Source organism: Oncorhynchus nerka, linkage group LG17 (genome assembly GCF_034236695.1).
Source record: "Oncorhynchus nerka isolate Pitt River linkage group LG17, Oner_Uvic_2.0, whole genome shotgun sequence".
NCBI classification, from domain to species: Eukaryota; Metazoa; Chordata; class Actinopteri; order Salmoniformes; family Salmonidae; genus Oncorhynchus; species Oncorhynchus nerka.
Window position 1 is genome coordinate 42,573,082 of NC_088412.1, and position 13,319 is coordinate 42,586,400.

At 42.5% G+C, this 13,319-nt stretch overlaps 1 protein-coding gene across 1 annotated transcript in view; it reads left to right on the top strand.

Annotated features, from left to right (window-relative positions):
- LOC115145281 (WW domain-containing transcription regulator protein 1-like) overlaps positions 1-13,319 on the top strand; it is an 81,821-nt gene that overhangs the window by 62,587 nt on the left and 5,915 nt on the right. The window contains 3 exon segments of the mRNA XM_029686726.2: positions 2,596-2,672; positions 2,675-2,731; positions 8,818-8,931. Coding sequence (XP_029542586.2) covers positions 2,596-2,672; positions 2,675-2,731; positions 8,818-8,931 — 248 coding nt within the window.

Genomic DNA, 13,319 nt, shown 5'->3' on the forward strand with positions numbered 1-13,319 from the left:
TCTAAAAGTTCAAATTCAACCAGAGAGCACCCTTAGATCATGGGAAAGGCCTCACTTGACCTTTGCACTTCAATCATTCCACGGTGAATGGCTAAGCCCGCTACGCTATGAAACCACACCGATTGCAGAGACTTTGGTTTTACCAGCCCGCAATTGATAATGTGAAAACAATGTGTGGGGAGGCTGAGGCACAGAAACTCACATCAATACCTTTTGTCAGATAACTCCGTGAAACTAAAAATTGATGCTATTTTTCGCAATCAAGAGGAAACTCTAAATCTCCCCACCTTATTTTCTCCAAATGAACGTTAGCTGCGAGGGCCGAGATGCCCATGCATTGACTCTTGCTCGCCGGATGTTCTTCTTGTCGGATGTTCTTCACGAGGACATATTGCGCTATCTCACAATTCCCAAGCATGAAACTGCACAGGGTATGTTCTATGTGCTGCGTGGCTATATTGATAAAAAAAACTGATTCCATGGGAACGAATGGTTGGCTTTTGCACACAATCTCTCACGGAATGGCAGGCAGGCAACTGCACTCTTGTTATGAATGTGTCTCCCTCTGCCATATGGACACATTGTATAATACACCCACTGAGCTATAATGAATACACTGGCGGCAAATGGTGGCAAAAGATGTGCGCGCGGAACTCAGAGTTATGCAGCAGGTAACTTGGATCGTAAACCACATCATGTACGCCTGTTCGCAAAACCTTATAGCGATATGGGATAAGAGCATGAAAATGTTATTTCACACCGAGGCTTGGTGGTTATCGAAAGAGAAGTCTTGGCAAGATTTTTTTTAATTGAGAGAGGAACTGTTATCATTTGCAACTGAACAAAAATATAAAAGCAACAATTTCAAAGACTTTACTGAGTTACAGTTCATTTTAGGAAATCAGTCAATTTAAATAAATTCATTAGGCTCTAATCTATGGATATGAAATGACTGGGAATACAGATATGAATCTGTTGATCTTGTATATGTATGTATGTGTGTACATACATACATACATACATACATACATACATACATACACTACCGTTCAAAAGTTTGTGGTCACTTAGAAATATCCTTGTTTTTTGTCCATGTAAATAACAACATCACATTGATCAGAAATAGTGTCGACATTAATGTTGTAAATGACTATTGTAGCTGGAAATGGCAGATTTTTTTTATGGGAATAATTAAATAGGCGTACGGAGGCCCATTACCAGCAACCATCACTCCTGTTTTCCAATGCCACGTTGTGTTAGCTAATCCAAGTTTATAATTTTAAAAGGCTAATTGATCATTAGAAAACCCTTTTGCAATTGTTAGCACAGCTGAAAACTGTTGTTCTCCTTTTTAAGACAAAAGCCTAGCAATGATACAAAAAACATTACACCAGAAACATGTTCTTATCAACGTACAGTACACTATATATACAAAAATATCTGAATGCTACAGCATACGACGACATTCTAGACAATTCTGTGCTTCCAACTTTGTGGCAACAGTTTGAGGAAGGCCCTTACCTGTTTCAGCATGACAATGTCCCCATGCACAAAGCGAGGTCCATACAGAAATGGTTTGTCGAGACCTGTGTGGAAGAACTTGACTGGTCTGCACAGAGACCTGACCTCAACCCCTTCGAACCACTTTGGGATGAATTGGAACGCAGACTGCGAGCCAGGCCTAATCGCCAAACATCAGTGCCCGACTTCACTAATGCTCTTGTGGCTGAATTCTGTGGGAACTTGCTGCCAATGTTCCAACATCTGGTGGAAAGCATTCCCAAAAGAGTGGAGGCTGTTATAGCAGCAAAAGAGAAACCAACTCCATATGTTCGATGTGCAGGTGTCCTTACTTTTGATCATGTAGTGTATTACACTTGCATTAGGGCAGGTCTGTAGGAACTGAAACTTGCGTAATCCCTGATGATATAATGATCAGTGATAGTTATGAGCCACTGAGCTGCGGTAACTAACCACCTGTTAGGCCTGCTGCTTCTTATGTGGTCCTATGGAAGAATGCAGCAGGGCTGGAATATCGTGTACAGTAGCTTATCTACCGTCAGGCTAGCTATGGGTGTAGGGCTGGGAAATGCCAGTGAGCTCACAATACAATATTATCACGGTGCCGATACAATATGCATGGAGATTCTCACGATTCTATATGCATTGCAATTCGGTGTTCCGAACATATTACGCTGCTGCAGAGGGACAAGAGAGTGCCGCGAGAAAATGAATTTGATCAGTCATGGAATTAAAAGTGCTGAAAACCATGTAGGTTCACCATTTAAAAAGAAGATTGATAACGAACTAGAGATGGAGAAATACGAGGTTTGGTGCAGGTGTACAACTGACTAGAACCAGCTAATGTTTTTTGTTTTATTTTGAGAAGCCATACTTGGAGTCATAGAATCGATATGATATTGCTATATTCTGTGTCTTTGTCCCCCCAATCACTATGTGGATGTGGGACAGGGAATCTGAAAGGGAGACGAGTAGAGGAAGGAATTGAAGACTGTTACCCTGGAAACCATCTCTGACATGTTTTTTTTCTTCTCCTGTCTAACCTGATGTTCTCTTCTCTTTGTCTCTCTGTAGTCACGTGGAGAAGATCACTACTTGGCATGACCCTCGTAAGACCATGACGGCCGCCATGAATCAGATGAGCCTCCACGCTCCCCACCCTCCGCCACCCCACAGCAACGCAACATGGCCCTGTCCCAGCCCAACCTCGGTTAGTGTCGCGCACACACACCCTAGGGTTGAATACTTTCCTGGTATATTACAAATATTCCACTCTGAGAAGAATAAATCACTTTTCTCCTGGGTAACCTGGTATTTCCCACCAAAACTGGAAGTTTAATTCTAAAACATACGCAAATTTCTGGATTTGATTAGAGCTTTGATCAGAGCTTTGATCGGCATAAAAATTCAAGGCCGATGCCACCTAAAAGCCAGATGAGCCCTACATAAAGCTCCAATGATTGTGCCGTTATTCAATAGGCGTACTTCTGACAGGCTATAGGCCACCGCACATTACGCACAACAGAATAACATGAAAGCTCATCGATTGTATGCTCTCTTAGGTAAATAAATCAAACGGCCTCCTGTAGTCTTTTTGGATGTGGATTTTATTATTCTGTATTATATGGACTGGATTTACGCACCTCGTTCAAACCATGAAGCTGGGAGGGAACATGCAATGCTGGTGCAGGACATGCGGCCTACAAAGTTACAGTTATAGGCTAGTGAATTAGTTTCATTCTGAAATATAATAGGCCTATTTCAAAAGGTGATAATTAGTAGGCTGACTCACCTTTCACAATATTTCCCCTCATGTTGTGCGACGTGTGTATTACCTTCATTCCTTCCTCAACAGGTACATATGAATTAGTTTCGTTGTCCTTATCTTCATTGTAATGACATGCTTGAATAATACAGGACTAAAATAAGATGCGTACGGCTTTTTCTCTTCACGAAGATTGAATGTTTATGGGTCTGAATAAATAACTGCTATAGCAGCCAAACTTAACTGGCGGACCGTGGTCTGGGTCCGAACCCAGAGAAGGGTCAATCCGGACCGGACAACATTTGTTATATAAAATGTCAATCAATTTATATTTAGACAGCTTTAAAAAAAACATCAACTGGGCTCAGCGGCCTCTCAGCATCCTCTTTCTCGCGCTCTCTCTCGAAGCAACGCCCACCTATTAGTGCCCCGTCTAATACAATCGCGTGGTTATATGCAAATACAAGAGGCCGCTTACCCAATCACACCAATCCAAATATCCTCTGCGGGACCTTGGGACAAGAAGGCAGAAATAAAGTGCGGTTCAACTGGTAATATCACACATAGAAGAAGCTTTAGTTACCATTATCATAGAAGAAACTTAGTTACCAGTATCATAGAAGAAGCTTAGTTACCATTATCATAGAAGAAACTTAGTTACCAGTATCATAGAAGAAGCTTAGTTACCAGTATCATAGAAGAAGCTTAGTTACCAGTATCATAGAAGAAACTTAGTTACCAGTATCATAGAAGAAGCTTAGTTACCAGTATCATAGAAGAAGCTTAGTTACCAGTATCATAGAAGAAGCTTAGTTACCAGTATCATAGAAGAAGCTTAGTTACCAGTATCATAGAAGAAGCTTAGTTACCAGTATCATAGAAGAAGCTTAGTTACCAGTATCATAGAAGAAACTTAGTTACCAGTATCATAGAAGAAGCTTAGTTACCAGTATCATAGAAGAAGCTTAGTTACCAGTATCTTTGTTAAATGGCTTGTTAAAAAAGTTTACTCTGAAAACCGTATATTCAAAGACGAATGGAAGGAACAGTATTTATTCATTCTGCCGCAACTAACACAAAACCAATGTGCCTGATATGCAGCGAGTCCATAACTCTCCTGAAAAGTGCCAATGTTAAGCGCCATTATGACACCAGGCATAGTACATTTGATTAGATGTAGCCCCTGAACACGGAGGTGATAACAAACCAGATTAACCAACACAAATCCCAATACGAGTGGTCCATCAAAGTCCTTGTCAATTCCCTGACAGCCCAACAGCGTGCAATGGAGTGTTCACTGAGGATAGCTTTGGTTTTGGGAAAACACGCACAAGAAAATCCAGATGCTGAAGTGGTAAAAGGATGCATGTGTGAAGTTGCTGACACCTTCCTTGAAGGTCAACAAAAAGATGAGCTCAGGGAAAGATCAACCAGATCCCACTGTAATGAAGAGAACTGAAACACATTAGCTGAAGATTTAACTTCACAACTTGATGAGGCCATTCAGAATGCAGCATGCATTTCATTAGCTGTGGATGATTCATCAGATAACACTGCAACCAAGTTGTCAGAAGAAGCTAACCAGATCTTCAGATGGGTAGATGTTACATTACTGAAATGATGTTGATTTTGAGCTGCAAGCAAATGTGTCTTTGAAGGAGCAGGCTGGTGATTGTGACGCTGTCACTTTCTGGGGAAAGATGGTGCCTGCAACTGATTTTTCCTGTTCTCATGAGACTGGCATTATACATCCTGACCATGTTTGGCTCCACATACAGCTGTGAATCAGCCTTCTCCACAATCAACTTAATTAAAAACAAATACCGCACCAGGCTCACCAATGAACACCTGCACCAGTGTCTCGGAGTTATTCTCAGTGCCAAAGTTCAAAGCATTGGCCGGGAGACCAAGTTTAATTTCTCTCATTGATGCGACGGCAAGGCCCAGAGTGACTTATACATGAATATTGCATGGCCCACAGTGACACTCTGTGCATTCAGATTATTTTTCTTTGTTCTCCAGAAAACATGCACTTTATTTAATAATAATAATTGTAAAAAGTTAATTCAAGGCCCGTGTACAACGGTTCAGAGTGCACTTTGTTTATAGACAATTATGCAACCACTTTTGTTCTTCAGCAATGTTCCACGTTTACATGCTAAAGGAGTTATTAAAGTAATTAAAGTTCTTAGTCTCAATGTATTTAATGTACATTTTCTATAACATGTTTCCTAAGTCGTAGACGACTATGTTTGCTACTACGCTGTACCATAGCGCCGATAAACGACGATATCCCTCCGGACCTTTGCCACCTAGGAAATTTGTGTCACTGGACCTTCTCAAATAGTAGTTGAGTACCCCTGTGCCATAGCGCGTCTTCTCCTTTCCTTGGGGTTCTTTTGGCTGCTGTATTTAACTTTCAGCAAACAAGAGCAAGCTTGCATCCCTCTTACCTTGGTCTGAAGGTAACCTAGTACCTGTTTAAAAAATGAATGGAAGTATAGAAGTCATTTTGTGCCAACAAAAAATGTTAAATATTTGTCCCCCAAAATATATTTGAGCTTTCTTATCTCCTATATAAAAAACGTATTTCTTATTATACATTTTTTTGATAGTCTGTTTTACCATTTACGAAAGTGTTATTCAATGTGTTTCTATGGGCTTTAGTAGTAATTTTCTCAAATCATTTATTTTTATTTTTTATACCTTCCTAAATCAAATAGCTAAATGATCCATGGTACGAACACCTTAAAACAATTCCATATGTTAACTTAGTAGAACCCAACCCCATAATGAATTAGCTAAATATAAGGGCTAATGCTGCATTGAATTTATTACCTAGGCTAGGACATCTATCTACAGTATATCTATATCGATACTGTATCGTCAACATCGATGTATCGATACTGTATCGTTTTTTGGATACAATTTGAATGGAATTGACGGTGAGAGAAAGACCATGCTCGCGTAAGCACTAACTTAAAGCAACAATATTCGAGTGCAGCTGCAATTTTAATGAAGTCACACACCCCCCCCCCCCCCCCATACACACACACACACAAAATAAGGTATTTAATTTGTATAAATTACGGATCCCATTAGCTGCTCCAAGGACCGGCAGAATTAAGGCAGTTACACGATTTAAAAACATTACAATACATTCATTACAGAATTCACAATAAGTGTGTGCCCTCAGGCCCATACTCCACTACCACATATCTACAACACAAAACCCATGTGTACTGGTGTGTGTGTATAGTGCGTATGACTCCCGAAAGCCAGATGGAGATTAAATTAGACGAGCATTCAGATATATTGGTTATAATATTACTGTAGCATACAGTAGGCTATGCTGCAGCAAATGTACCAGTCACAAGAAGAAGACAAAAGTTACCGGCTGATGAGGTGATACATGCACTGTGAACTGCGCGGTCTGTCCCCACCCTGAACGTTGCCTTGATCGTGCACATAGCAGAACAGATGAGGCCGATTTTTAGACGTCGCATATCATTTAACAGTTCCATTTCACATCATGCTGTTCATATAGTTCATTTATAATCATTTACTGGTTTCTCGCAGTTATTTATCCCGGGAAACGGTAGTGGCTTTGGGCAGGATATCTCTGTGAATCTCGGCAACCCGATTCCCGCTCTTAAACCCTGACACACTCAACTGGGCCAACCACCGTGAGTTAGTAGCTTACCAAAACACACTGATATCCCACTTTTCTTGACGCCTATGTGCTGACATATCTGCCACAAGGCACTGCCCATTATCACTCTGACCAATGACGTGTTTCACCCTGGGGAACTACCACAATAACATGCGCAGTCCCTTTCCACAATAACACCAAAGGAATGTGTGTGAACCAACCAAAAGCCAGGATCTGTGTTGCCTGAGAGAGGCATGTTATTGTGTTGAAGGTGAGATAAGGAAACCCTCCCCACCCTCTTATGCTCCACTTAGTCTGACAGAGCCTGACAGCTCCTTCATAACACAGATTGGCATTGACTGGTTAATCTCATTCACGTTGGCATTAGCCTAGCTCGCACCTAATAATAGACCTAGCTAACCCATATCACAGCCACCTGGCTCAGCCTGCAGACCATCACCACTGCCTTGTTCAGCACAGGGTGTGTGCGCGCTTTATGCCATTTGAGTCGATGACATGGGGAAAAAAGGTGTCTGCAGTTTGAGAGGGATGGGCTGAGTTGTGCAGTGGAGGGGTAAACTCAAGAAAGAGTGAGAGCCAAACAAGTGGAAAATGTCAAGAGACCTAGGAAATTTAGGACGGACAGAAATGGAGCGGGATCGCTCGCGTGTGTGTGTGTGTGTGTGTGTGTGTGTGTGTGTGTGGCCTAGTGTGCGAGTGTATGAATGGAGTCGCTCAACCTGAGTAGTTGTATATACACCGCCCTGCTCGACTTGTTCAAACATCACTGGGATGTTTTTACCACTGCTCTATTGGAGTGATGTCACACACACACACACAAACTCTCTAAAACCTATGACTATAAAATAACTCTGATGGCTGTTCCTAAAGCGCATCAGGACTGATCCCGACTGGAGCCTGTGGGCCTAATTCAAACTTCTGTGCAAATCTTCCATGGAAAGTTTTCACAAGTTCAAATCTCAGAACTGGATTTGAATCCCCCCCTTCTTGCTGGAACAATGCTTGCGGACGCCCCAGTCTTTTGTTGAAGGGGAATTATCTTTGTCTTTGTTGTCCTGATGGCTGTGTTCTACCCCTTTGTTTTCTTCTCTCCTCTCAGATGGACATGTTAGCACACTCTGCTTTGGGGTTTTAACAGACAACACACAGGTCTATGGTTGCCAGTTAGAGGTCTTGATCCCTTACTGTAGATTCTGTCTACTCCATGAGAAGTGCTTGATTCTTGTACGGGTATCTAGAGTTATCATCGCCAATCCTGGTTCTGGAGAGGTGATGGTGTGCAGGGTTTTGTTTCAGACCAGCACTAAAACACCTGATTCTAAGAAACGACTAGAAATATACTGTTAGCTACCTGGCATCTCTCCACTACTACGTTGGTGATCTTGACCACTGTCTCTGTAGTTCTAGAATAGATTCGGTGGAATTTCACCTCCCACTCATCCCTTGACACTTTATCTCCCATGGCAACGCAGTGAGTTTCAGATTTCGCTCTAGTCATGACTAGGCTCATCTCCCCTGTTAGACATGTTGACTCATCATGAAACTTGTGAGAAAGCGCTCTGCTCCTCTCCATTCCACTTCAACCCCTTGACTTTATTCTTAGTCAAATCACCTGATGAAACAAAAGGTGAGTGACTGGGGGAGAAACATTGAAAATGTGTTAAACTGTAATTAGTTAGATTACTGTTCACCAGTATGTTTCCGCTCCAAAGAATCAAATACCCCAAAAGTGTTATTGTCCAATCAAATGAACATATACTGTAAGGTATGAAATTTGGTCACAAGAAACTTGCATCAGTCAGGCTTGGTTAAGGTGAAGTACTCTGGCTGATGTGGTGTTGCTGCTGCTTGTGAACAGGAGAGCTACCTGATGGCTGGGAGCAGGCTGAAAACCCTAGTGGAGAAACCTACTTCATTGACCACAAAACACACAGAACGTCTTGGCTCGACCCGCGTGTGGATGCTCGCCTCAGTAAGTACCCCCTGGACAGCAAGTGGACCGCAAATCCCCCAAATCGCTACCCTTTCAACTTGCTCAAACCTCCAACCAACCAATCATCCCCAAAATTACTAGCATTAAACTAATCAAACCATGCCCCTTGATCTCTCATACCTGGCCATTGACCCCTTGCCCCCTGTTGCCTCCTGGGACTGAGCTTTGCCTGTGAGAAGCTAGAGGAATGCTTTGCTTGGACTAGAGTCAGCTAAATCTTCCTGAGAAACCCAATCACATGTTTATCTGGATACCAAGTCTGATTCCAATAGCCAATGACAGTGCCAAGCCAATAAAAATGATTGCCTCTCCCTCCCACCAGTGACCAATGGTTCTCCTGATTTCTACATGTGATTGTGTCACTTCCTGTCCTGACAGTGCTCTCCTATCCTTGCATGATGATTTGATTTTGTGTGTGTATTTGACGTACACATTTGGGTGCTTGTATTTCAACTATAGTCTGTTTAGTTAGTTAGTGATGCGAGTGAAATAGTGGGAGATGTGTTTATGCGTGGACGAGGTGTGTATATGATTTGGCCTGTCGATGAGGTGTGTGTCTGGGGGAGCAACAGGAGAGTACCCAGGAGCTCTGTGCGCTGGATAACCTCTGCACTATCAGGTCCCTAGATGGATGTTTTCGGGTCCCTAGATGGATGTTTTCGGGTCCCTAGATGTATGTTTTCGGGTCCCTAGATGGATGTTTTCGGGTCCCTAGATGGATGTTTTCGGGTCCCTAGATGGATGTTGTCGGGTCCCTAGATGGATGAGGTAAGACCAACGAGGCAAAACAGAAGCTTTCTTTGACAGAGGAGAGTTAATTGGTGTCAGATTTTAAAATGGGAATTGTTTTCTGCCTGGAGTATGGACTGGTTTAGAAACATATCCAGGAGAGGAACATATCAACACTAAATTGCTCTGTTAAAAATTCCTTTGAATATGGAAAACATTAACTTATAGTCCGCTTTATCTTTAGTTGGCACTGACCTTAAAATAATGCATTTACTTTAGAGTTTTAGTCTTTCATTCCCCAGCCAGTTGCCCAAACGGGTCCTGTTGCACTGTCCTCAAAGACTGGCTGTGTGTGAGTGCTGCCGGCCTGCTTGATCCCCGACCACAGACACTCGCGTGCAAGCATGCACATACAAACACACACACAAAACTCGATCCTTACAAGTGTCACTTCCACATATCCTTTTATATGATATTAACCTGTTGCGACGAGCATTCCCGTATCCGGGATTGTAATTATAGCCTCAAGCTCATTACCATAACGCAACGTTAACTATTCATGAAAATCGCAAATGAAATGAAATAAATATATTGGCTCTCAAGCTTAGCCTTTTGTTAACAACACTGTCATCTCAGATTTTCAAAATATGCTTTTCAACCATAGCAAAACAAGCATTTGTGTAAGAGTATTGATAGCTAGCATAGCATTCAGCAGGCAACATTTTCACAAAAACAAGAAAAGCATTCAAATAAAATTATTTACCATTGAAGAACTTCAGATGTTTTCAGTGAGGAGACTGTTAGATAGCAACTGTTCAGTTTTTCCCAAAATATTATTTGTGTAGGAGAAATCGCTCCGTTTTGTTCATCACGTTTGCCTGAGAAAACCCCCCGAAAATTCAGTCATCAAAACGCCAAACTTTTTTCCAAATTAACTCCATAATATCGACAAACATGGCAAACGTTGTTTAGAATCAATCCTCAAGGTGTTTTTCACATATCTATTCAATGATAAGTCATTCGTGGCAGTTTTGTTTCTCCTCTGAATCACATGGGAAAATACATGCAGCTGGAGATTACGCACCAATTTCGACGGACGACACCAGGCGGACGGACATCTGGTAAATGTAGTCTCTTATGGTCAATCTTCCAATGATATGCCTACAAATACGTCACAATGCTGCAGACACCTTGGGGAAACGACAGAAAGTGTAGGCTCGTTCCTGGCGCATTCACAGCCATATAAGGAGACATTGGAACACAGCGCCTCAAAAATCTGGCTCACTTCCTGTTTGAAGTTTCATCTTGGTTTTGCCTGTAGCATTAGTTCTGTGGCACTCACAGACAATATCTTTGCAGTTTTGGAAACGTCAGTGTTTTCTTTCCAAAGCTGTCAATTATATGCATAGTTGAGCATCTTTTCGTGACAAAATATCTTGTTTAAAATGGGAACGTTTTTAATCCATAAATTAAGAGCGCCCCCTATATCCAAGAAGTTAAATCACTCTGCTGTCTCTTATCAAATGTAACACACCCACGAACGCACACACAGGAGATGGTGGAGGTTTTAATGAGTTTCTGTTTTTCCACGTGTTAGCTGACACTGTTTCTGGGAAGTAAACAAAACAAGGTCTTTGTTAGCAGAGCAGCGCCACTCGGTACCTACCGTGTCCCCCTGTTTCTCATCCTCCCGCTCTTCCTTTCTGTTTTTCTCCCAACGCCCTTACCTCCTCCCTTTTTACTTTGACCCCAACTTCCCTGCTACTCCTTTCTCTCTCAATCTCTCTCTGTCTCCATTTCTCTCCTGATGTTGTGACAGAGTTGTGAGGGGTTGTAGTGTGCTGGCTCGTCGTCTTGTTGCTCTAGTCTATCGGAGAGGTTAGAGAGGTGGGGAAGTGCGAGGGAGATCCTGGGAGAAGAGGGTAAAACAGGAGGGAGTAGAGGAGTGTTATTTTACTTGTGACTGAGGCTGTGTGGAGCTGTGCAAAGCCTGCAGTCTGTTTTCTCTAGCCCCAATATGCACACTCTGACAGGGTGTGTCCTGCCCTGTAAGCTTGTCCCAGACCCAAACCTAAACATGCTGCTTTGAGTGTTTCTGTGTGCAATTGCATGCATGCATGCATGCATGCCATGTGTATGCATGTGTGTCTCTGTCTGTTTGGCCCAAATCCAAACGTAGGGCCTCCGCTCAAGCTATTTGGTTCTAACAGAACAAGGGTATAATAAATAAATGTTCCCATTATTGTCATGTACTTTAGCCCAGGCCTCTTAATAGCTGTCAGCATAATCTATTTGATATGTTTGAATGTCTAATGGACGGTTTCCTGTCTGGCCCCTTCACCAAACATGAAGACTTTTGCAATGAATAGCTTTGGAACCAAAATGGCCGTGCATCGAGCCTCTGGGAATTACGTCATTGAGTGTAATAGGACGATTATGGATGGTTATTTTTGCCGAATTGTGAAGTACGTTAAGGGGGCTCTGAGGAACACCTTATGCTCCACAAATGTGTTGCTTTTATAGATAGAAAGATGAAATCATACATTGCATGACAGCTAGGCCAAAACCATTTTTTTCTTACGTGAGTCAAACTTTCCCCACACACTGAGTCTGTGTTGAACTCATTTGGTTGTGATTTGGGAAAGGAGGTTGGGTAAACTATGTTCCTTCTTTGCTCTTCATCCAGACTTCACGTAAACTACGGGTCCAGCTGACAGATGAGGGGGGGAGAAAGGTACACTGAACTGCCAAGGGGGAGAGGGGAGGAGGAGATGGAGTGAGGAGGCAAAGGGGAGAGATGGAGGCAAAGAGAAACAGATGTGCTGAGAGAGATAGAAGGAAAGAGATGGGGTGAAGGAGAGAGAGCAGACTGTCCACACCGAAACCACCAGACTGTCTGCTTTTTGTGCCATGTGCCTTTTCGGCTCCAAATCGGGCCTTTACTGCTACATTTATGCCATGTGTGATTAGTTTACGACACACACACACACACACACACACACACACACACACACACACAATGACTTTGTGCTCTGGAGAATCCATTAAAAGTTTGAGCAAGGTTTTATTCGATACTGCTGAAAAAATAGTGGTGAAGCTGCAGTTAAAGACTTCCATTGAGGTGTGAATAATGTTGACCAAGTGAATGAACTGACCAAATCATGATCACATCATTTCTCCCTGTCCAGACCCAAGGCAGGCTCTGTCCAGTACAGTAACTAAATACTGTATGCTTGTTGTGCTTGGATCACCCCCCCCCCTCTCTCTCTCTCTCTCTTTTTCTGTCAGTCTAGTTGTTCCTGTGAGAGTAGGGTGACCGTGTGTCTGTCCTGTCCTGAGACAAAAAAACGGAACACTGCATCCGGAAAAACGGAACGGCCTTCATTAAGCTACACTTCTCTCACTCTGTGTGACTGAGCTGGCTGGGATCACAGAGTCAGACATAGGGGCTAGCTAATTATTAACGCCCACTGGTAACAAAGAAAAGCAGCTCGTCACTGCTTGATAATGATGATACAGTCTTCGAAAGAATGAGCTGATGATTAACTGACTAGAGACAGTAGACAAGTCCCAAAAACAATGTTCTCTGATTTGTTTGTTTTGTTTTTTATTTTTCTGAAACCAACCTTACCAACCCC